The 22,175-nt window shown below is 51.2% G+C and overlaps 8 protein-coding genes across 8 annotated transcripts; 4 read left to right on the top strand and 4 right to left on the bottom strand.

Annotated features, from left to right (window-relative positions):
* Nucleotides 1–555: 555 nt before the first annotated feature.
* Nucleotides 556–5,428, bottom strand: BDW70DRAFT_168673 (putative ABC multidrug transporter; the record flags this gene model as incomplete). Its single annotated transcript, XM_073742520.1, has 14 exons — nt 556–779; nt 833–1,272; nt 1,324–1,575; nt 1,632–1,746; nt 1,797–2,101; nt 2,152–2,292; nt 2,340–2,468; nt 2,517–2,791; nt 2,843–3,446; nt 3,504–4,009; nt 4,054–4,598; nt 4,657–5,064; nt 5,124–5,168; nt 5,228–5,428. 14 exons carry the CDS (start codon nt 5,426–5,428, stop codon nt 681–683), a joined length of 4,065 nt encoding a protein of 1,354 aa, XP_073600107.1. The 3' UTR covers nt 556–680.
* A 385-nt stretch (nt 5,429–5,813) lies between these two features.
* Nucleotides 5,814–9,200, bottom strand: BDW70DRAFT_168670 (uncharacterized protein). Its single transcript, XM_073742519.1, has 6 exons — nt 8,481–9,200; nt 7,770–8,426; nt 6,712–7,722; nt 6,416–6,656; nt 6,252–6,366; nt 5,814–6,207 (listed from the first exon to the last, which is right to left on the bottom strand). The coding sequence occupies exons 1-6, from the start codon at nt 8,984–8,986 to the stop codon at nt 5,996–5,998; spliced, it is 2,742 nt and encodes a 913-aa protein (XP_073600106.1). The 5' UTR covers nt 8,987–9,200; the 3' UTR covers nt 5,814–5,995.
* A 1,312-nt stretch (nt 9,201–10,512) lies between these two features.
* Nucleotides 10,513–11,485, bottom strand: BDW70DRAFT_62124 (uncharacterized protein). The gene is made up of 3 exons (XM_073744407.1): nt 11,212–11,485; nt 11,107–11,163; nt 10,513–11,046 (listed from the first exon to the last, which is right to left on the bottom strand). The coding sequence occupies exons 1-3, from the start codon at nt 11,313–11,315 to the stop codon at nt 10,641–10,643; spliced, it is 567 nt and encodes a 188-aa protein (XP_073600105.1). The 5' UTR covers nt 11,316–11,485; the 3' UTR covers nt 10,513–10,640.
* A 461-nt stretch (nt 11,486–11,946) lies between these two features.
* On the bottom strand, nt 11,947–12,388 carry BDW70DRAFT_62122 (uncharacterized protein). Its single transcript, XM_073744406.1, has one exon. It carries the CDS (start codon nt 12,268–12,270, stop codon nt 11,986–11,988), a length of 285 nt encoding a protein of 94 aa, XP_073600104.1. The 5' UTR covers nt 12,271–12,388; the 3' UTR covers nt 11,947–11,985.
* Nucleotides 12,389–12,507: 119 nt separating this feature from the next.
* Nucleotides 12,508–13,113, top strand: BDW70DRAFT_155781 (uncharacterized protein; the record flags this gene model as incomplete). The annotated part of the gene is made up of 2 exons (XM_073740098.1): nt 12,508–12,997; nt 13,052–13,113. The coding sequence occupies 2 exons, from the start codon at nt 12,508–12,510 to the stop codon at nt 13,111–13,113; spliced, it is 552 nt and encodes a 183-aa protein (XP_073600103.1).
* A 446-nt stretch (nt 13,114–13,559) lies between these two features.
* Nucleotides 13,560–16,050, top strand: BDW70DRAFT_127355 (bZIP transcription factor). The gene is made up of 5 exons (XM_073735261.1): nt 13,560–13,957; nt 14,011–14,519; nt 14,582–15,228; nt 15,291–15,400; nt 15,464–16,050. The coding sequence occupies exons 2-5, from the start codon at nt 14,231–14,233 to the stop codon at nt 15,876–15,878; spliced, it is 1,461 nt and encodes a 486-aa protein (XP_073600102.1). The 5' UTR covers nt 13,560–13,957; nt 14,011–14,230; the 3' UTR covers nt 15,879–16,050.
* Nucleotides 16,051–16,736: 686 nt separating this feature from the next.
* On the top strand, nt 16,737–19,031 carry BDW70DRAFT_168665 (Zn(II)2Cys6 transcription factor; the record flags this gene model as incomplete). The annotated part of the gene is made up of 5 exons (XM_073742518.1): nt 16,737–17,555; nt 17,652–17,815; nt 17,868–18,166; nt 18,215–18,423; nt 18,477–19,031. The coding sequence occupies 5 exons, from the start codon at nt 16,737–16,739 to the stop codon at nt 19,029–19,031; spliced, it is 2,046 nt and encodes a 681-aa protein (XP_073600101.1).
* A 2,454-nt stretch (nt 19,032–21,485) lies between these two features.
* BDW70DRAFT_155778 (uncharacterized protein) lies at nt 21,486–21,932 on the top strand (the record flags this gene model as incomplete). The annotated part of the gene is made up of 1 exon (XM_073740097.1): nt 21,486–21,932. The coding sequence occupies one exon, from the start codon at nt 21,486–21,488 to the stop codon at nt 21,930–21,932; it is 447 nt and encodes a 148-aa protein (XP_073600100.1).
* Nucleotides 21,933–22,175: the final 243 nt, after the last annotated feature.

Here is a 22,175-nt window from a genome sequence, read left to right as displayed (position 1 = left end):
AGTGTAGGCGCAGTGTAGGTTTCTGTAGCTTTTGTTTTGGGGTTCTTGCTTGCGCCTATAATGTTCACTTGAGTGGTGTGACGGACCTGGCTCAGCAACCCAGTCCTGATTGCGTCTTGAGGCCCTGCCGCATCTCTTGGTGGAGCAAAGTATGGATGGCTGTGTCGGGGAGCTGGAGTTCTTTATACTATCTATACGGAGCTTAGTTCTTCTGGCAGAAAGGGTGAAGCCTGAGCCGGTTTGGTGATTTCAGAGCCTGAAGTCGTATATTGAACAAGAGCTTTTCAGCCGTGAATAGCTTTGCGCCCAGGGCAGAGATAAACTAAATAGCTTCGTGCGATGGTGTTGCGATATTATAGCCAGCATGCCCAGTATTATTCACAAGGTTGTTTCGAGGAGATACCAACACTGGCGGAAAGAGTTCAACAGGATTCTGGCCACTGTGCGGAAGCGTCTCAAGGATTCATGTATTGTATTGAAGGTTTAATAATCTAATATTTCGAGCTCGGTATATTATTACAGTGGTCGACGTATATGGCAATCCATTCGTCGACATAGGCAAACAGTCCATTTATCCCGTATATATCAGTAAAGGCTTGCTTCGCAGGCGATCAGTAAGCGTAGGTTGCCACTGGCAAATCAATCGCAAATATAACTTGCGAAATGGAGAATTAATTGGATCATTCCGATCGAGCCTCCTTCGTCTTCTTCGACCTTAACTTCATCATCACAAAAACAGCCATGTACGACGTAATGCAGAACAGCGCCGTGATCCCCGTCTAGGAATATCAGCAACTACCCAGAAGCCAAAAGCAGGGAACGAGCGACCTACATCTCTCCACCCATAATACTTCTCTTGCAGATTGAATGTCCTCGCATAGTCCGCCCCGGTCGCATACTGGCAGAATTCACAGATCGAGGTCGCATTCTCATCACGTAGATACCCAGCATTGCTCGACAGAAAGTCTGCCATGTACTCGCCGCAGGTCTGACCGTCTGGAGCGCTGAATGTGGTGTATTCCGAGTCTAGACACTTGACAGGAACGTCCCAGAGAACTTCAGTCAAGAGGCCGCCGACTAGGTATGTGAAGGGGTCGAGGTAGTACATCCAGTATCGCCAGAAAGGCTGCATCTGCGAGTAAGGGACAACAACGCCGCAGAAGGAAATCATCCCTGCTCCAATGATTATGGGATTCATGATCGCTGCGAAGTACTCATTTGGGGCGTAGGCAGCGATGGCTTGACCGATGGATGTGTAGAGGAATTCGTAGACTGTGATATTAGCTGTACCGCCTCTGTGCAGATAGATCGTAGGCAGCTTACAGATCATTTGCAGATAAAAGTGTCCGGAGATAGAAGAGTCGACAGGAAATCCAGCGACAAAGTACCAACAGGCAAAGTAAAGGGTGGCACATATGATCAGGTAGGGGATCTCGGAAGCTGTCTGGGCAGCGATGAAAGCCAGCCAGTGGTATGTCTTGGACTTTTTCTCGCGGGTCTCAAATATATCCCGGTTTTGCAGGAAGAAGGGCTGCATCTGGTTGATGCAGCCGGGCGCAACGAAGATGAAGTTGACTGGCACGTCAGTTTGATGCTTTGAATGGGATGAGAATGGTCGAAGGAAAACGTACAGATAGCGAACAGCCGCAGCTGCAGATCAAACGTTCCATTGCCCATCTTCCAGAAAGTAAACCCCGAGAACAGAGCAGCGAAGATGTGCAGGATGATCTTGTTCCACATGTAGTCCTAACAAGGTCAGAATATACTCCATCAACTCCCCAAGCGTAGGTACGAACAGGCTCTCTATATAGTTTTACCATAAGCCGGTGCAATACCATCTGAAACTGGTACCATTTGGACGTCGCAAAGCTGGCCGTGTCCTCTTCGCCGGGATGTGCCTGGCTGATCCGGTTAAGCTCCTCCAGCTCGGCAATCGCGCGTTCTCGCTCCGGTGACTTGCTCCAGATGTCAACCCAATCGATCTTATTCTCACCAACTTCTTGGATGACTTCGACGATATGCTCTGCCGGATTTGTGTCGGGCGGACAAGGCGCTCCGTTACGAGCAAAGTACCTCAGTACCTTCTCGGAGTCCTTACCAGCTAGTCTAGGTTAGAGCCTTGGCTCGATAAGTAGGGAGAGGGGATCCTACTCTCGCCAAAGTATGCCATTCTTCCCCCTTTGGCCAACAGAAGAAGGGAGTCAAATGCGTCAAAGAGCACAGCTGACGGCTGATGAATAGTGCAGAGCACAGCCTGGCCTCCGTCTACCAGTTTTCTCAGGAAGCGGATGACTTCAGTGGTTAGCACACGTGCAGACTGTGGTATCAAACATACTCACTATTATATGCCGACTGTCCGTCCAGACCAGAGGTGGGTTCATCCAAGAAAAGCAGCGTTGGTTTCGCAACCAACTCCACACCCAATGTAACCCGTTTCCGCTGCTCGATGCTGAGCCCAGCGCCAGGAACTGTACAAGTTAACATCTTTCCAGCTTTTCAATCCATGGAAAGCTTACTTCCAATAAGAGCATCGCGGATATCATATAGCTCAAGAAGATCAATGATGTGGTCAACGTAAGCCAACTTCTCCTCTTCTGGGACACTTGATGGCTGTCGGAGGAATGCAGAAAAAATCAGAGCTTCGCGGACAGTCGAAGTCCCCTCATGAACGTCCATTTGCTCGCAATACCCGGTTAATCTCTGAAAGCTGATACCTTGGGGCCGTCCGTCGATGAGGATAGAGCCGCGAACCTCACCAATATCTTTACGCTGGGCAAGAACATCCAAGAGCCTGGTAAATGGTCAGTATCTTAGCAAATGACGATGAATTCTCTATACGCACGTTGTTTTTCCGGCACCGCTGCAGCCCATCAGAGCCACTAGATTCCCAGGCTTGACAAACCCGAAAACCTGATCAAGCAACTGTTTCTTCTGCCCCTGAAACGGAACATGATAGTCGAGCTTGTTCCAGGTGAATATTGACTGCTTTCCAGACTGTGCAAGCGCCATCTCCCTGCTCGCCGCGGTCGCTGGCCGCCCATTCTGGCCGCTGGGGTTGCTGCCCCGTTTATACAGCAGGACCGACGACCCGCCCTGGCTATTCAGCTTCTCAAACCCGACGGCGGTCAAAAAGATAAAAAATACCCAGAGCCCGACGAGCACACCAAAGCTGCGCCAGATATGGCTAGACGAGTAGCTGTACTGTTCGCGGATGTACGCGGCTCCTGAGATCACGTCGCCTTTGCTTCCTGGGACGGAACAGCCGCGGTTCGACGAGGTGGTGTGCGAGTAACCCGGCCCGTAGGGGATGTAGTTTGGCTCGACACATTGTAGCTCGAGGCCTGTGAATTCGTTGGCCATGATTGCTTCGAATGCGTATGAACAAGGGTTTAAGTAGAAAATCCAACGGAACCAGGGGTGCATTTTAGAGAATGGAATGAGATAGCCTGATTAGATGTTAACCCCAGCTGAACAGGGACTGCGCACCGTCTCCGGTGTCTTACCTCCATAGACGAACCCGATAGTTGAAATCAGGCCTGTTAATTGGGACGCCAGGCCGAATTTCTTACACAACGCCCCCACGGCACGAAACATTTGCATGCAACATAGCGTATTGGCGATGATGATGATCCAAAATGTGAAGAATTTTCCGGCGTCCATCTGCAGCGCACTCATAAAGTAGAGGATCAGCGAAAAGCAAGAGACCTGCAGGATCGTAATGGGGATATCAGTGATTGCATTCGCGATGCAAAAGGCTGTCGGTCGGTAGAAGCCAAATCGCTTGTGACGGGAGAAGATTGGACGCCCCATGAAAGAGCTAGTAGTCTCGGACATGGACTCGAGGAGGTAGTAGAGGCACGGGAAGAATAGAACGCCAGGTCGAAGGAAGATGGACGAGCTATCCATCTTGAGGTTGTAAAATAGACTCCCACAGACCAGGGCCTGGATAATAGAGGAGGCGAGTTTGATGATAAGAGAGAGCTTGTCGCCTGCCATGATTTGGAATTGTCTGACTTGTCAGCAAGGGCTTTTGAAATAACTAGGGAAACTGACCTGATCATGCAAGCAATGATTTGAGCCCACAAGCCAGTTGTGTACACACTCGGAGGCCGGGGAATATGGCGCTTCCTCTTCTCGCGAGCAACTGCCGTTGCAAGATCCTCCTCCTCAGGAGCCAGCTTTTCTGGAGGGATGATTGCATCGACCGCCTCTCGGTAGATAGCGCTTGCACGGTAGCGCGCTTCAAATTCTTGAGGGGTATTTGGGACCTTCTCTTCCATCCTTGGAGCAACAATACGCTCAGTGAGAACAGTAACAGAAGTAAGGAAGTCAGCGACATTGGCGCCCTTGGGAAACACGAAACCCAGATCCTCAAAATAGCCGCGGGCTTGACTCCGAGGACCATAGTAAATAACTAGCCCTTCTGCAAGGACGAGGACCTTGTCGAACTTGTCGTAGATGTCATTTCCAGCTTGGTAGGTTGTGCACACCATCGTCTTCCCGTTCTCATCGGCCTCTCCCCGGATCATTCGCGCAAACTCTGCGGCTGTTTTCGAGTCTAAACCGCGTGTGGGGTTATCCCAGAACTGAACGGGACTCTGTACAACGTACAAAGTCAGTGTCAACTTCCATGTGCGTGACTGCGGGCAGATATACCTGTCCAGCCATGACCTCTGCCAGCGACACGCGCTTTCTCTCGCCTCCTGATACACCACGGACGAATTCATTCCCGACCAGCGTCTTCTTGGTGTGAGGGATACCCAGAGAATTCAAGATGCTATCTCGCTCTCGCAGAACGAACTCCTTCTCTGCTAGTCCCTCTTCCCTCTCACGGGGCACCTTGTTTCGCAGCGCAAACTTCATCGTCCGATTGACTGTCAACGTGGGAAAATGTACGTCGTCCTCGGTGTTGAACATGATCTGCTGGCGGTATTTCTTTGCGGCGGTATGGTCCATGGATCCGTACCAAGTCTCGCCGGTGACTTCATCGAAGGAGTCTCGGTCGTTGGAAAGCACACGCAGGAAAGACGTACAGCCCGATCCAGGACGTCCGAGGACCAGTAGCTATATAGCGCATATTGTTAGATCCTAAGCTGCGATGGGCATGGGTGTCGGTGGCTCACCATCTCCCCAGGCCGAACTTGTCCTGTCAAGCCATTGAGAATTGTCTAGCCATGTCAGTCACTACGTATTTACTGTGTCGCAAGAATTGATTGGGGTAACGTACCCTTTTTGGCTTTTCCCTCTTCCGCAAGTAGTCCAACAGCTGCCTCGGATCGACAACCGACAGCAAGGTCTGTCCGAGCGCAGCATCCGCCGCAGTGACATTGACAGTAAGGTCACGGAATGTGAGCGTTAGTCTCTTTGAGATACCAGAGCCGCCTTGCTCAAGGTCGATCGTTCCGGACGAAGAAGAGGATGCCGTCATGGAGAGTGATACAAGCCACTCTATCTAAAATTCGACCACGTCAACTTGGTAGGCAATTAGATTCCGCAGGCTATGAGACACAGACATGGCAGCCTTCATGCTATATATCCTACAGTCAAATTTTCATTGTTCCTTATTGCGCATCTGAACCGGTGTTATAGCGAACGGATATAAATCAAAGCCGTATATCCGTCGAGTTTCGGAATACAGCCGTTCAGTGCCAATCACATATCCGACTCGGAGTAGGCCCACTTGATTCGTGACCGAACGAGTGGAATCTGGCCGTTTATTCCGTCTGCTGGTGAATTTGTCAACTCTCTTTCAGGGGCAAGTTTAGCCATTGGGGCGGCATAGCGGATAAACTGCGCTGGATGCAAGAATACAAGCCTCGACCTAAAGACTTGGCCGGAAGAGTGCTTCATTACTATGCTAGGTGGGTATATCTGATTTGAAACGTCTTCCAAGACGCTCAAAAGTAGAGCCCGTTGCACTACTGTAATATTGCGCTGGTCACGACTGAAGATCCTCGAAATGCCGAGACCTGAATGCACCATAAGAATGGTACTTTCAGTTCACGCCCAGTATCCGCTTCAAATCATGAAGTGACAATGGCTTCACCAGGTAATCGTCCATCCCGGCGGCAAAAGCTTGCTGCTGCATATCGCTCGATGCCACGCCCGTGACAGCCATGATGGTACACGGCTCCAACAGACTCTCATCCTCGTACTCGCGGATCGTCCTTGATGCCGTGATCCCATCCATAATCGGCATCGATATATCTAAGAACGTTAACCTTGGAGGACTATATGGCTAGTGTACATACCCATCAAAACGTAGTCGAACTTTTGCTGCGTTTGTCGGTACTTCTCTACGGCAACTAGTCCGTTTGACGCGGTGTCGTAGGAGCATCCAATTTTCGACATGAATGTAGACAAGACCTAAGCCATCGTTAACATACACCGTGCACCTAGGCATATTAGGGTATACCTTGAGGTTGATGTCGTTATCATCCACAATCAAAACGTGCAGTCCGCCCTGTAGCGGGCCTGCCTCCGCGGCCGAAAAATACGATACACTGTTCCTAACAGCAGGTGGGGAGTCGAGACTGGGAGCGGCAGGGATTGACATGGAGTGCTCGCGACTTTGGTCATTTCGTAAAGAACGCAAATTAAGCCCGTCCGGTTCTGCAATCTGCTTCAATGCCTGGGTGATTTTGCGTGGACCGAGTCTGAGTAGTATCAGCCCCAGAAAAAGTTTACTAAAACACAGCGCAAAGTACGTACGGTTGGGAGATGTAAGCAATATTGACTACACCATCCAATTCCAGGTCTTCAAATGCAGATACATTGTGGTTTCTGAGCACGACGACAGACCGAAATGTGGTTTTCAACGGCCCGGGGATGGCGAGTTTTTCCAGCTTCGACTGTTCCAAAACTGCGATATCGCCCGAGGCGTCGTTCAGATCGTCAGCAAATAACAACTCCCAACCATGTCTATTTGAGAGTGCACTGCGCAGTGCGTCTCGGACTGCAAGTTTTCGCTTGGCCTCGGGAAAGGAAAGTCGCTGGTCTTCCGGAAGGACTGGATTCAGGTCCACGAGACAAACTTTCTTCGCACAGCAAGTTCCATCGTCATTCGGACCAAAATTGCCAACTACCTGCTCTTCGTCTGCAAACCTGATCGGAATCCGAATGCAAGCTTGCGTGCCTACACCCAACTCACTGCTGATGTCGATATGTCCGCCAAGGTAAGTTACCAGCTTATGGGCAATGCAGAGTCCCAATCCCACGCCTTCTGTCAGGACCTGCTCCTGTGAAAAGGGGCTGAAGATATGGTTTTGCAAGTACTCTCGCGATATTCCACACCCGGTGTCTGTAACCTTTATCTCGGCGTGGGTCGCCCTGGAACTATTATCTCCTGTCTGGGACAGGGACACCTCAATCAACCCAGACCGGGTGAACTTCAAAGCATTCCCCACGAGATCCATGATGATTCGTCTCCATGCACCCGGAATGGAATGGATCTTCCAAGAGTGGTTACCTTCAGTACGAACGATGACGGAGAGGACATTGTTGGAAACCGGCTGTGATGGCCTTTTAGTGCCAGTAGAGAAATACAGTCCCCCGGCTTCCGGCGCATTAATCCGTGAGCGATGGCCAGCGTAGAGAACCTCAGTCACGTCCTCTATGAGTTTGTCGACGTCAAAACTGGAGGTCAAAGTATCGATGTGTCCCGCGTCGCTGCCAGATCCACTATTCGAGTTGGTAAGGTTGTTTATCTTGGCAAAGTCAAGCCTACGGTTCGGTTAGCCAAAAGTTAGACGGCAATGCTAGAGACCTACAGGTGGTTCATCGTTTCCAGTAGGGTATTTCCACAAGTCTTTATCATCTCGACCATTTCATGCTGAGTGCGGTCAAGGTTAGTGGATTGCAGCAACTCGGAATTCGCAAGCATTCCATGAAGAGGGGACCGCAGCTCATGGCTTACGGAGGACAAGAGATGGTCTTTCGATTTGTTCGTTGAAGCTTGGTCGATCCGTGCCAGTTCTGACACGATTGTTCCACTAAAAAGCCGAACATATTCAAGGTCCTGTTGTTTGAAATGGTACCGAGAAGTCCATATGACAAGGCCGGCTATCCACCGAGACTTAACCGTGTCCCACAAGGGTAAAAATATGACGGAAGCCGCATCTGGAAAAGCCTTTTTTAGGTCATCAGGGACAAAATCGTCCGCCGCCGTAGCAGGTGCGGTGGAATGATTCGAGTTGAATATTTCGCCGTCCGGGAAAAGAGCAAATAGATTGCGCAACAACCCTAGGTCCAATTTGTAAGGGAGCTCACCATGAGACTTCGTATTGTGGCTTCCAGCAAAAGCCGAGCCCAACAATTCAGCCTCTTTGTCTAGCCACTCCCCTTGAGATGAAAGGCTTGGAGAGCGGCGGTGAAAGCTTGCAAATTCTGCAATACTTCCCATTTCTGTGGGATCAATGCAGGACGGCCTATGTTCTGGTCAAAGGAAATTTGCTTGATCATATATCCTGACTGTGACTAACCTCCTGGAGCTGTTTCTTGACTGGTCCCGAGGTGCATCAAGTAATAATACGCCGTCACTATCCAGGCCTTGAAGGAGCAGCGAACAAGCCTGGGAATAGAGGGAAAGGGTCTCATTACCAACTGAGAGTGACCTTGGCACGGACACAAAGTTGTCGGTAGTCCCTGGACACTTTCGACATTGAGAATTCGCATCTGACGGGGTGGGCCTCTGGCTTCGTGAAGCAAGGTTATGTGCCGCTTCATTGCGCGAGGCCTTCGGACTCGGAGGACTATCCGATCGAGTCGTATCCGATAGAGACAGTTGAGCGATATCGGACTCGCTCGAGGCGACGCCGTTTGCAGTTCTGTCTGGCTTTCTGAATGTCCAGTCCGTCGCTCTAAGCCGTGTTTGATCCTTGACAAATCTCAACAACGCATCGAGCTGCCGTTGGGCGTTGAGGCCATCTTGCAGTGCCCAGGAACCATCAGAGCCCTGGACAGACTCGGGCGCGAGTAGAGATTCCATGTAAAATGTGCAAGCGTTTGCCGCAGCCTTTCTATGATGTTTCCTGGGCGTTCGATAACGGGTTTGGTGGCATTTTCACGCGACCAAGGGTGGAGGAAGGGAGGCTTGTGCTATGTTCGATTCATTGGCACCGTGAGTGTAGATTATAGTATCGCAAATTGAGGAATTCCAGCGAGGCAATGTGCACAATCGCCTCCGCATCGCCTGGCAAGTCTAAATAATCCCGGAAACATCAGACGATATGGAACCATGGCACAAGCCGCGAGGCGGCAGAGGGTCCAGACCATGCACCCTTGGTTTGAATTCGATGTCGACTCTCGATGAAGTCTGGTTCACCAGTCAAAGTACAGCATTGCCAACGCCACGGCGAAGGAGCTCTTGAGGCCACTTGCGCCTGGCTCCCGTAAGCCGCCTATTGGTTGTTGTTGGCATTAATATTGAGCATTATCAACATTGTTGGAGAACCCATCGTTGACAGGTAAACAGTCTAACACTGTGAGGAGATGGACAGTCCAATTGACGTGATTGCTGGGTGCTTGAATCAAGATAGTGGATGATGGCACGAGGGGATCAGCGACTTTCCTTTATCAGTCCCGTGACTTTCATTGGCGTGGAGTCTATTTCCAGCACTTCGATTTCGTCAACAAATGGTCTGGCTCGAGTTAATTCTTGATATATAATCAATCAGGGAAGGTGATTGGCTTTGTTGCCTGTTAATCAAAAGTCAAATAGCAGAACGTTGACGCAGAGGATATGCCTACGCCCGAGCTACCGCCGTCCTTGCAGTAGGCTCTTCTCAGAAATGCTTAACACCCATAGAACCACATATTTGAATCAATCAATCCTCTTGGAATGAGATTTCTGATTAGCGGTGGCTGCACCAACTATCACTATCGATGTGGTTATAATAATGTGGAGTTGTCAGACTCAACACATCCAAGCACTTAGGGATTCGTCCAATATCCCCTTTCCCCGCCTTCCCCTCACCTGTCTATGCCGAGGGATATTACTATACAATGATAGCATCAAGATAAGAGCTTGGTAGAATCCCTGCTTTAGGCCAGCCAGTCTGATAAGGAGGATGATGGAATTCAGGGCTAGCCGCCACACTAGCTTCGCGCACGGCCCAGCCCTTTCTTTCCACGGGAGGGAACGGGGAATGGTCAATGGTCCTGAGGGCGACCTGCTGATCTCCAATTAACCCCATTTCAGCTGTCAGGGCCACTAGCCTGATGCAGGGGTTGACAGAGTGGCGTATGACGGCCAATCAGAGTCATGGTGGGCTGCAGGATACTATGCGGAGAAAAGACCACTGAGTCAGGTTAATATATTTTGTTGAACGGAGAGAAAATGCATGTCGTCGCAGAACTGCTTGGTTGGAAGCGATATAAGAGTATTGGTAGCCTTACGTGCGACTGGGAATGTGCTCCAAGTCTGTCGAGACAAGGGTCGCAGGTTTAAAAGCGGGGTGCTGACGATCCAGCCACGATGACAGGCCCAGAAGACACAATGGGTCATTTACTGTCGTACGCATTCATTCATATGAAACTCCACTATCATTAGGTGGTCTTATGACAATGCCAGGCTTCGTATCCTGCATGCCAATAATAAGCAACCGCATTCCCATAACCATTTTCTATCCCGACGGCCACCACTAGAGCACCACGGCCAGCCCTAGTATGCCGAGTGCACCGAGCAAGCTTGCGGCAACCTCGCCAGTGGCATGTGGAGCAAGGCCACTCGAGGTTTCCGTAGCTGGACCGTCGCCGTTCTTCTCACTGCCATCTCCGTCTTCAGAGGAAGAGGATGTCGGGGCTGGGGTTCGAGTCGCGTTGAGATCGACCTCTCCCGAATCGACTTGTGACTTCATTGCAAGGACGTAGCTCTTGACCTCCGTCGGGAGGTCTTCATACCAGCTCGGGGTGTTGCCGGCTTGAAACTCAGATGCGATCGAGCTGCGGCCAGTGGGTAACAGTAGTTGAGCGAGCACGGTTGGAGGTACAGCGGTAATGATATCTTTGATGAGCGACGAGGGCGGTTGAAGTAGATTGCCTCCTGGCCTATTGACCTAATTAGCAAGATCGCCATGGATGTATCCTTTGGGGCGTAAAGCAACATACGCTGTGTAGTTGACCGTGTATGGGGTGGCACTGGGAAACATTGAGAGAAGGTCATCTCTGCAGATGACGTTAGTTTGTCGATACGAAAGCCAACGAAGCACTCACGCAGCATTCTGGATCTCGGTAGCGTTGACAGTAGCGGTGACTTCGTCGGCGAGCGCACCGATGGTGCTCAGGAGCCCGACGGCGATATAACGAAAGAAATGCATATTAGGGCTCTATCACTTGCTGAAGGGTGAAGTTAAGAGTCACGAAAGAGCCTTAAAGGAGTATTGAGTACGTCCAACAATGGTCAAGACGCCGACCATGTGCTGAAGCGATGAGGTATGACCTTATATCAAATTGTGGAGATATATCGATCGGACAAGCCAGTGCTCTCTGGGGTATGCTGCTGAAAGCACGAGCGAATCAATACACAGCGTTCTGAGGCATCCCTGGCCGAGTGGGAACTCAGACATCTGGGGCCGTCGTGGGCCGAAGCCGCCGTCAAACCTCGGGGGTTCTACTTGAGGCTGGTCTGAGTAATGGTTGCGATTGGTTCGTATAGGGCATGCTGCTGTCTGACTCGGCCTGTATGAATCAGGATCTTGCGGGGAAGGATCCAAGCGACCACCGCGGTGCCTGGCTGCACATCAACCCAGATCACAACTTGAGCAGATTTACAAGCCATATGTTGACTTTAGAGTTGCGGCTGCTGGATTTGACCGAGGGTGGCGTCCGGATTCTCCTTGTAGATGAGGTCAGAGCAGGCTGGAGTGAGACATCGCGCCATGGTGCCGACCGCGGACTCAAGCTATTGTAGGTAACGCAGAGCATCATCAGTTAGGACTAAGCTCTATACCAGAATTGCCCATTACTCGATTCCATAGCATGGGCAAGTTAGGAGTCACACGAAACCCCCGAGGGCACAATGGCTGTATCGATGTCAAGCATTGCCATAGTCTCATCCGAGATAAGGTCCCCTTTCGGATCAGCAAGGCCCCTGCAGCATGCCAAAGCTGGTGAGGAGTTAATGTTTTGTTGCGAGTCATGGCCTCTGAGTCGCAGCTGTACTGCAGAAGGCACGACGGGGACTGCATCAGACATCCAGCACGCTACGATGAAAGTCGCCACTCCAGCAGGCCCAACGCACCCTTGGTTGGCCGTCAACCCCGCAAAGTCCATCTCCGCAACCGCAGGGATGGTCCGGTAAAGTGATCGATCGGTATATCTGACTTCAAGAATGTGATAGCCGCCAAGGCCAGCAGGGAAGAGGATGCATCTATAAAGAGCTCCTAGACGTCTCTGAGAGGGGGTACCGCTAGCCCAGTTGCCAGACCAGTCTTCTTCCGCCCACAAACATACCACAACAGTATTGACTCTAGCCTCAGCAACGTCTCCTTCTCAGTTTCGACCGCAAACATGAAGTTCTTCCAATATTTCACCGCCGCACTACTGCCGGCGACTATATTCGCTATCCCGGCCGCAGAGCCCGAGCCCAAGGCTGTCGCCACCGCGGCGGCCATCACCGCGGAAGACTTCCATGCTCTCGTTAAGCGGCAGTCGAACCTGACCGACCTCATTGGAGACTTAACCAATTCCTTGGGCGCCATTAAGGAACTGCTGTCGACCGAGAGCTTGAACAACATCAACACAGTTCTGACCAAGGCTGCCGAGTTGCTTTCGGACCCAACCACCAGTCAAATCAAGAGCCTTGTCAACACAGCCTCGGACCTCCTTGGCAGCGATTCTATCAAGAACCTGCTCGACCAGATCCCCTCTCTGCTCGATAGCGTCAGCGGTCTCCTGAACAAAGAGACTCTCAACAAGATCACGACTCTGCTGGACAACGCTGCCCTTCTCCTGACCAAGGAGTTCGCAGAAAATACCAGAGACCTCATAAATGATATTGGTATTTTGAGCCCTTCCACCCCCAAGAGATATGGCCAGTGCTAACGGTAACTAGCTCCTCTGGTGTCCGCAGTGGCCCAGGTTATATCAGCTCTTCTGGGCGCCCTCCTCGGGTAAAGACAACGGTTGGGTGAGAAGGATTCGGGCAGCCGCACGGTGCAAATCAACTGAATTGCGTCTTCGAGAACCATGAAGCTGTTCCTGCTAGCTGAGAACCTAGGGCGGGAGGACAGGGGGACGCACTGAGTCTGCTTGTTGCCACGACCGTACGGGCGCTGGTGTTGAACGATAACGAACTAATCTTACTTAATGGACGCATCATGATGGCAGGACCGGATTATTTAACGGCTGTCGATTTCAATCAATCGTACCTCGTAGCTGAGCTGTAGTTAGAGTCACTGGACGGTGTTTCCGCGTGTTACTCTGTAGCCAAGACAGTCTGGAGAGAGCCACTGCAGTGAAGGCTGGTCTCGACTCCGGATCATCCGTTTTTCCGGGCCGTAGTCAGCTGGCCGCCGATTGTAGCTCAGAGCTCACCCTCGGGCCTCTCCACAGCATCAGTCCATTGATCCCCGGTCCCCTTTTCTAGACACTCTTGTCGGTCCAATCGAAGGTGCGCGATTCGCTCAGGATCTGAAGTCGCCAGTTTTTACTCCACGCGTTAGTCTCCTCACCTATCCCCAATCCTGATCTTGATTCCTTCATCCCAGTTCCCACGTTCCAGCGGAACAGGACCAAGCCCCAAACACTTCATTTCTCCCCGCTTCAGCCCCCCCACACACACCTCCATTATTCTTTCCGAATCCCCTCCCATCCTTCCTGCAGGCTGTCGTTGCCACTGTTTCACTAGTTCCTGGGAATCCTGACTGCCAGTCAGCCCTCGGGTATTGCGGCAGGCACACCGCAGTAGACCGGATCCATCCGGCGTTCGCCTCAACTGCCACGCGTTAAGAGGGCGGGGGTGAGTTTGGGCACCTGAGCTTTTAATCTAAATCAATTAACGTCGCGGGGAAGGAGATCTCTTAACGCACCATCGATCGCCGGCTTTTAACGGGCCCGGCTGGCATGTGAATCGCTTCTTCTTCTTTCGCCTCTCCGCCGCAGTATCACCGGATCTCCACGTTAGGCATCGACAAACCGAGGATCCCAAGCCGCCGCGACTGCTTTCCTACTACGGCGATCGCCCATCGCCCCAGACTTCGATCAGACATCCTTGTTTCCCGTCAAACCGCCCATGGTGATGGAAACCCCCCGCAAAACGCCAAAGACCACCAAGTTAACGGGCGATCGTGCAGCCCGAAAGCGGGAGCAAGACCGACAAGCTCAGAGGAGTGCGAGAGAAAAGACCCGGCAGAAGATTGCAGCACTCGAGGATCGGATTGAAACCTTGACTCGTTTCCACAGCAGCGGGAATATCCAAGAGTTGATCGAAGAGTTGGATGCGCAGCGGAAAGCAAACGAAGCGCTTCGCGCTACATTACGGTCAATTGAGAAGGCCATCAGTGGCGGCCTTGCTGAAGCAAGTATGTTGCCTGCTTACTCTAGATTCTCTAGACTGAACTTGACTAACTTTACATTCTATCAGACATTGCGCTCAAAAGCTACGACCCGAGAAAGCAGAGCCTCGATCCTGGGAAGCAGCCCACCGACGGATCGATATCGTCCGACAGCGAAAACAGCAAGCTTATCAGGACCAACAGTGCTGCTCGAGAGGTCGCGCAACAGTCAAGCCTGGTAGGACTCAGCCAGCAACATCATGTCCCCCCTCAGTCCGCCAGCCCGCCATTTGAAGAGTCGGCTATCATCGACAAATACTCGCCGAATGGCACGTACGTGAGTCTGCCTGACGGAATCTCGATGACCGGGAAACACCCAGACGAGGTCAATGTTCCATTCAATAGCACCTTACACACTTTCCCGCTCGACATGCCGATGCCAATCCAAGCCCTCCATTCCACAGAGCCGCCCTGCGACTGCTGCAAACAATTATTATACATGAACGACATGCTCGGGCGATTTGCCCTCACCTGCACGCGGAGCATGGCGGACCAGAGAATTCGCGACGCCGACATTGCAATCCGCGCCATCGTCCATGGCTGGGATGCCGTCAGCCAATTGTACCCCTTGGATCCTGTTTGGGCCATGCTTCGAACTGCCGACGAGGCGGTCTGGCGTACGTGCGGAGCAATTGAACGGTTGGCGGTCTTGCGCGTGGTTAGCTTGATGCTACGAGTATGTTGACCTGTGTTCACTTTGAGTGTTCACTTTGATCCCTGCTAATGTTCGCACTGTAGTATCTGTCCGACCCCTCGGAGTCAAACCTGACCCACCTGCCTAGATTCATGCGACAACGGCCATCCCAGCACCGCATCATCCACAAACCGCTAATAGATTTTGTCGTGTGGTAAGTTCAACATAAATGCATCATGCAGTCATGCAGTCGATTCTTCTGGCTAACCCAACGCAGGCCGTCACTACGTGAGCGCCTGATCATGTTCCCGCATCAGCATTGCTCTGAAAAATTCTGGTCTATGTTCTGGACTTGCTTTCGATTCACATGGCCGTATCGCTTGCAGGACGCCTTCGTTCAGCAGGGTCAGACGGGCCTCTACCGGTTCTCCGATGCGTTCACCAAGTCGTTCTACGATTTACAGAATTGGTGCATGACAGACGACTTCTTCCGCGAGTTTCCTGACCTCGAAGCAGACGTGAACATGCTTCCCCCTGGGACCGATGCTACTCCAGTCACTGTAAGCAGTGATACACTCGCTATGAGTAATGCGGCGATCAGTCATGACACTGTCGGCCGCCTTGACCCGGTCACTGCGAATATGTTTACCGCATTTCCGGCAGACTGGTCGACGCGAACCCAACTTTTTTAGGGTTTTGGCTTGCATTTTGGCGTTTTGTATATTAGCGGTACATGGGTTTAAGATATCACGATTGGGTTTGTCACAACATTGTGTATTTTATTTCGGAAGGATATTTACTGCATGTCGATTTCACGCAGGTTGGATACATATATTAGCGCTATTCACATCCATTCATGTTTTACATTTTTTTCTGAACTCATATGGCTCCCAAACAACCTCTGGACAGCGAGACTGCGGGTTGAGCACATTCTCAAGTATTGGGCTGAGAAATTGTTCTCTCACTATACCTAGTCTCCAGGCCCCAGCTCTGTAAATGCCGGGCGGGTTGTAAATTGTACCTAGCCTGGGAAATGCCTTGCTAGGCAGCGCATTGGAATTTTCGCGAGAGAGCTATCGATATAGTAGGAGCCAAATGTTTTGAGGCGTCAAAGATGTCTAGCATATCTGATACAACTGACTTTTCCAAGCAATGGCGCGAGTCAGAAGAATTCTTCATGATTGTCTGAGGGTTTTCTATCGATCAACTGTCCGCTATATATATTTTATAATCATGATAAGTTTCCCAACGAACCCATGAATATTGAGGATTGAATCGCTCAAAAACAGTCATTAGTGCCACAATATTACCTAGGATAGACAAGTTAATGTAACTACCACTGACTTAATGTATTGAGCCAGACACGGTAGGTTGACAGTTATAATGGCCTCAGGCAGAAGTTGACACGTGATGCGGAGATAGAGTTGGCCCGTATATCCGTCTGCCGGCCTTCCGTGACTTCAAGACACAGTCCAACACTTTCATCTCACACAACTCATTACTGGCGAAGAGTGGCCTGTTCCAGACTTATTTCCGAAACATACTTGCAGATGGCCGACACCGAGCCCGGGCCCGCTCCCAATTGGCGCATCCCCAAGGCGTGCCAAGAATGCAGACAGCGCAAGATCAAGTGCAGCGGCGAGAATCCATGCAAAACCTGCCGGCTGCGACGGACACCCTGTCTTTATCGAGAGGTTACCCGACAGCGCAAGAGAAAGCATGAAACAACTCAGGCTGACAGCCGCTCTGGAGAGGGACTGTCGGATGGGCCCTCTTCCTCTCGCCGCGAGCCCGGCCAGTCGGGACTCCACCGAGAGGAACTGCCTCTGGGCTTCAACAATAGTGTCTCAGCCACGCATATGACATCTCCGTCCAACAAGGTCCAACTTTACTATGGGTCGACTTCTCATTTTGCTCTCATGCACGAGATATACCGGGATCTGACATCCAACCCGGCAGTGCACCCAGAGCAGCGGCCCCACGGCCGCGTGGAGGAAGCCAGCGCTGGCCTGGATATGCTTAGCTTTCGCACTATTTTCTTCGGGATCCCGGCGGATCCCCATAAGGATTCGTCGCGGGGTCTAAGCGGTGCGGATTCCCAAGTCATGTTCCTGTCGTATGAGCTCGCGAGTCTGTTTTTGGACTCCTTTCTAGCTACCCTCTATGGCCTCTTGCCGGTCTGGCCGACAGAAGTCTTCCGGCGGCGCCTAAAGCAGCTGTATGGGCCTCGTCCCACGTCTAGCATGGAGACGCATCACTCAGTCTTGCTGATGGCCTTGGCTCTAGGCGCACTGGTATCAGAGCACCATGCATGGGGCGATGTTTTGTACGAGCGTGTCAAGGCGTCCTGCAATGTTCTTGATGACACCGTAAACATTCAGACGGTGCAGCTTTTCATGTTCATGATAAGTCGACCGATCCCCTCAGATAAGATATTATACTGATTTTCCCACGCCCACTTCCAGAACGAGGTGGGAAGACCAAACTCATGCTACCTCCATCTTGGAGCGGCCGCTCGGAAGGCAATCTCCGCCGGTTTGCACAAGGAATCACCTCATGGGAACGGGGATAGTGCAGAGTGCGCTGAGGAAAGGCGGAGGACGTTCTGGTATCTTTACATATATGAGAAGTAGGTAGGCCCGCTGTCGTACTGCGCAGTCGCTAATCGGACAATACTGTAGCTGGATATGCTTCCATCTAGGACGGCCAAGTTCATTGTCACGGAGAGACGTCGGGATTCCTACACCTCAAGATCCTTTCTGTTTGGCTCTGTTGAACCTTTCCGCGGCTATATGTCGATCTGCCGATGAGCTATACGGCCGGCATCACGAGTCGCTGTTGCAAATGTGGAGGATTGCCAAGTCAATCTGGGATGATTTGCGGGTTTTTGACTCCAAGATGCAGCGCGCCCTGGGTTTCGGGCTCGATAAACGCCCTCAGCCAGGCAGCGTTGGAGTTCAACAAACAATGTGTATTACCTGTGAGCTTTTCCTCATCATCTGATTGAATGAGTGGCTGACCGGTCAAGTATATTATCACACCATTCTCCTCACCTTCCGGCCATTCCTCATCTTCCGAGGCCGATGGAATCAGGACAGGACACAAGCCTCTGAAGAGGCCAAGACGAAGCGGGAAATCCCAGACTGGCTTAACCAGGCTTGTGGCTATGCGCTTAGCGCAGCCTGCAGGACTATCCATTTCCTGTGTGAGTCTTACACGGCAAATGAACTCGTCAGGGTAGGTTGTCGTACAATAATACAGGAAACTTAGCAGTCAGCTAACGCTGCCAGGCAATTCGATACCATGCCTATTTCCTGTCCAGTTCATGCTTTGCGCTTATCTTCGACCTCATTCATGGCAAAGATTTAGCCGCTTCTCACCTCCCCTGGATCCACGCAACCCTCAAAGCCCTGAAAAGCATGTCTCCGGCCGATGCAGTTGAAGCGTCCATCCGTGCCATTGAAACAATACTCAAGCAGCTCGACCCAGCGTACGAATGGGGTACACAGACACAGACTGAGCCGCGGAACCCGTCTTATACACTAAACCAAGCACCAAGTGCAGCCATAACCCGGTCATATGATGTGGGTCCGACACAGCGCAATCATCACTCACCCTCCACTATGTCTAACCCTGGCGCGGGCCCGGATCCCTTGTTATATGACTTCCAGGGCAACTCGCTTGACCAGGGTATGCATATGCCAGCCACGACTGGAAGTACGGGAACTGGTGAGGATTTGCTTGACTTTACACTATCCGACATGGGTTGGGATTTTGACTTCTCCACTATGGATCTGGAGACGTTTTGCTCTATCAATTCTGTCTTTGAAGTGCCTATGGCTTGATTATTGCCTGGGACCAATTCAACATTAAAACATTCACGACGCTGGCAATTCGTAAGCTTCCCTTTCGACGCTGGTGTTAGATTCATGGCTATGACTCCAGCGCCTGGGATATGCATCGCTGTCAGGATGGCTAGACCAAATATCTTCGGAATAGCCAGCTAGCGGATAGGAACTACTGCCACATACCCAGATAGGGTAATTCTTGGGATAAGAACCCGTACTTGTCGATGACAGCACAGGTTTAAGCATCTCCGCTGTCCCAATTTCAGCTCACTACCTCGCCAGAAGGATTCGCGGTCCAGCTCAAGGATGCAAGTCCCGCAATCATCGATCGCTTTTGCGCCCATTGCACCCTCTATGTGACTTGGTTATACTAGGGATGAAGAGATTGGTGACCTGGTTTGTTGCACTACGTCTTGGAAGGCTCCCACACCTAATAAATGTACCTACGTGGTACTCGACATAATACCGACGATACCCTTCTGCTGTAGAATAATTCCACCACCCAGATCAGCAAATACCTGGCAGCCGATGCGGTGACGTGTCTAAGAACAGTAGACATGTCCATTTCATCCTTGGTATTATTAGGCACCTGTCCTATCGCCTACCTCACCATATCACCCTAGCTATCTCGCGCCTCAGACACTCCATCTGGATCAGGAATATTCTCCACAACCATTCAATTCGTTCTCCTATCCTACAAGAGACCAGAAATAGCCAACACAACGAGAGTACCAAACCGTTGCACCACAACCACCTTAACTCAGGTTCACCGCCGTCACCGGCATGAGCGTCGGGAGACACATGAAGACCAAAGAGAACACACCCAGCGTTTACGCCATCGATGCCCCGCGGTCTCTACACTTCAAGCTAATCCACGCTGCAAAAGTGAAGTTTGTCATCCCCACGCTAAGCCCGACGCCGCTAATAGTTGCCTTGAGCTGTTTCACGGCGTCTCGGTAAATGAGCTCTATCGGCAGAAGAGTGGTTGACAATGAAAGTAGCTTTGGGCCACAGCCTAGAGGATGCGAGTATATCCCCCGGTATCGAGTCGCTTTGATCCCTGCACTGCGACCAGAAAGCTTCGACGGCCAAGATTTCCTTCAAATAGTTATCTACCATAGCCGAGAGACGACTGGATGAGCTGCCCTCTCATCTGCTGTATTGAATCCAGCTCACTGGTGCAGTATTGAACAGCTGCAGCATTGATGGTCCTTTTGCTGAAACGCTATACCATTCAGACTCAATTTTTGTCTAACGTCGATTCAATGTACAAACCGACGGGGACAGTGATTCTGTAGAGACATCAGCCGCGCTGGCGGATCTTCCCTCTTACAAGACATCGGGCTTAGAACCTGACCACCAATGACATACAACGGACGTAAAGCAGTTGAAGGCCAGTGTTCGAAATAAAAACGAGAGAATGCAAGAGTTCTTCTCTATTCCGCCCAATAATGGCGGTAAAGATTCCACCCCAGATTTATTGAGAGAATAGACAGACAGCATTCTGAAGAGCGACATATAAGCACATGCTTAAGACTAACATTCGATCTGAGAGGATTCCCGCTAAACCTTCACTTGCTTTCTGGCCTGCTTGGAAAAGGCTTCTCGTGTCAACCAAGCCGACTCTGGCGCTCTGATCAAGACTTTGACGCCTCCCTCTCTTGAAGTGCAGAATCTGTTGCCCAAACACTCTTGAAAATGGCCATTGTTCCTGCAACCTGCGGCCGTAGCTACGACTGTTCTTACCTATTGAATGCATCGCTCAGACGGATACGTATGCGGGAGCCGTGATGCGCATGGGGCAGTCGCCTCTGGCGTCCAACGACTGACGGGATCATGGCGAGATCTTTATCGCCGCTCTTGACCCCCATCATGCGGCTGAAACTGCGAAGCGTAACAATGTAACAAGGAGCTGAAGCCAGATACAAAGCTACACTGGGCTGCGCACAGACTTGGGGCCAGACAAATCTCACATGGCCTGGTCAGCCCTAAGACCAGAGCAGCCATATGTTGCGAGACTAGGACTCGGTGCGGCCTGAACTGTCTGTGTCTGTCCTGACGGGCCAGCGATTGGTCCAATCTACTCCTCGATGCTACTCTGTACAGATACGAATCGCCTCGGCAGATCAACTGCTAAATATAGCGGGTATAGGGGGCAATACGAGACCTCACCCAATGATCAACCTGCAAATCCCAATGCCCGACCCGTGTTTCTCCACAAATGCTACTGCAGGCAATGCCAGTAAGGCAGAGGTGATGAACATGAAAATTATTTAATGTCAATCTATGCCCGAGTTACATACGGCCTTCGAACTCCACTTTGCATCTCCTTCAACCAAGTCCGCCGCAGTAACACAGAGAGGCAAGACCATTGACCGCTCTCCCTTATCGAGTGATGCCCTAACAAGCTGACACAGACCCTCAAACATATACAATCTCTACCTAGCCGTCATGAAGCTCACGTACTTCCTTCTCCCCGCCCTGGCGCTCTCCGCCGCTATCCAGGAGAGAACGCCCTCTGAGTCGGACCTGACTCTTCACACGCACGACGCCCGAGCCGCCACGATCTGCGGCTCCGGATACACCTTGGATAAGGCCATTCCTCTGCCCAAAGGCGTGGACCCGGACAAGCGCAAGGCAACCCTCTTCGCTTACAGCAACAATGGAAAGGGTTGCGTCTTCCTCGACAACAACGTCGGAAAGAAGCAGTACATGTCCATCAAAGTGTGTAAAGTCACGGGCAAGAACTGCGACAGCGACACTGGCTCCTTTAGCCAATATGCGGGGCCCGTCTATGTGTCAAGCTTTGCGTGTGCGCCGGTTACCGCGAAGATGGGGTCTTCGTCGAGCAATTTGTATGTGAACTATAAGAGTGACTATGTATTCCCTTGTAATTAAAGGGCATCTGTTGAATGGTAAGTGGAAGCCTCCTCAGGGATTGATGGGCAGTCGGGTTATGAACCATCCTGCTAATGCTATTCCCAGGGAATAAAAGACACGACGGACTTACCATTTGAAGATATCTACAAATTATTTAGTAAAAGTGCAATACACAAATAGATCCCGGACACATGAGGCTCTTGCACTCCTGAAGCATTGGCATTTAAGATTCCATAAACTCCAGATATTCATTCCCGCAGT

This window comes from Aspergillus foveolatus (genome assembly GCF_047715535.1).
Source record: "Aspergillus foveolatus strain CBS 279.81 unplaced genomic scaffold BDW70scaffold_3, whole genome shotgun sequence".
NCBI lineage: Eukaryota > Fungi > Ascomycota > Eurotiomycetes > Eurotiales > Aspergillaceae > Aspergillus > Aspergillus foveolatus.
The sequence above is the reverse complement of the archived record's forward strand: the minus strand, read 5'-3'. Positions and strand labels throughout refer to the sequence as shown.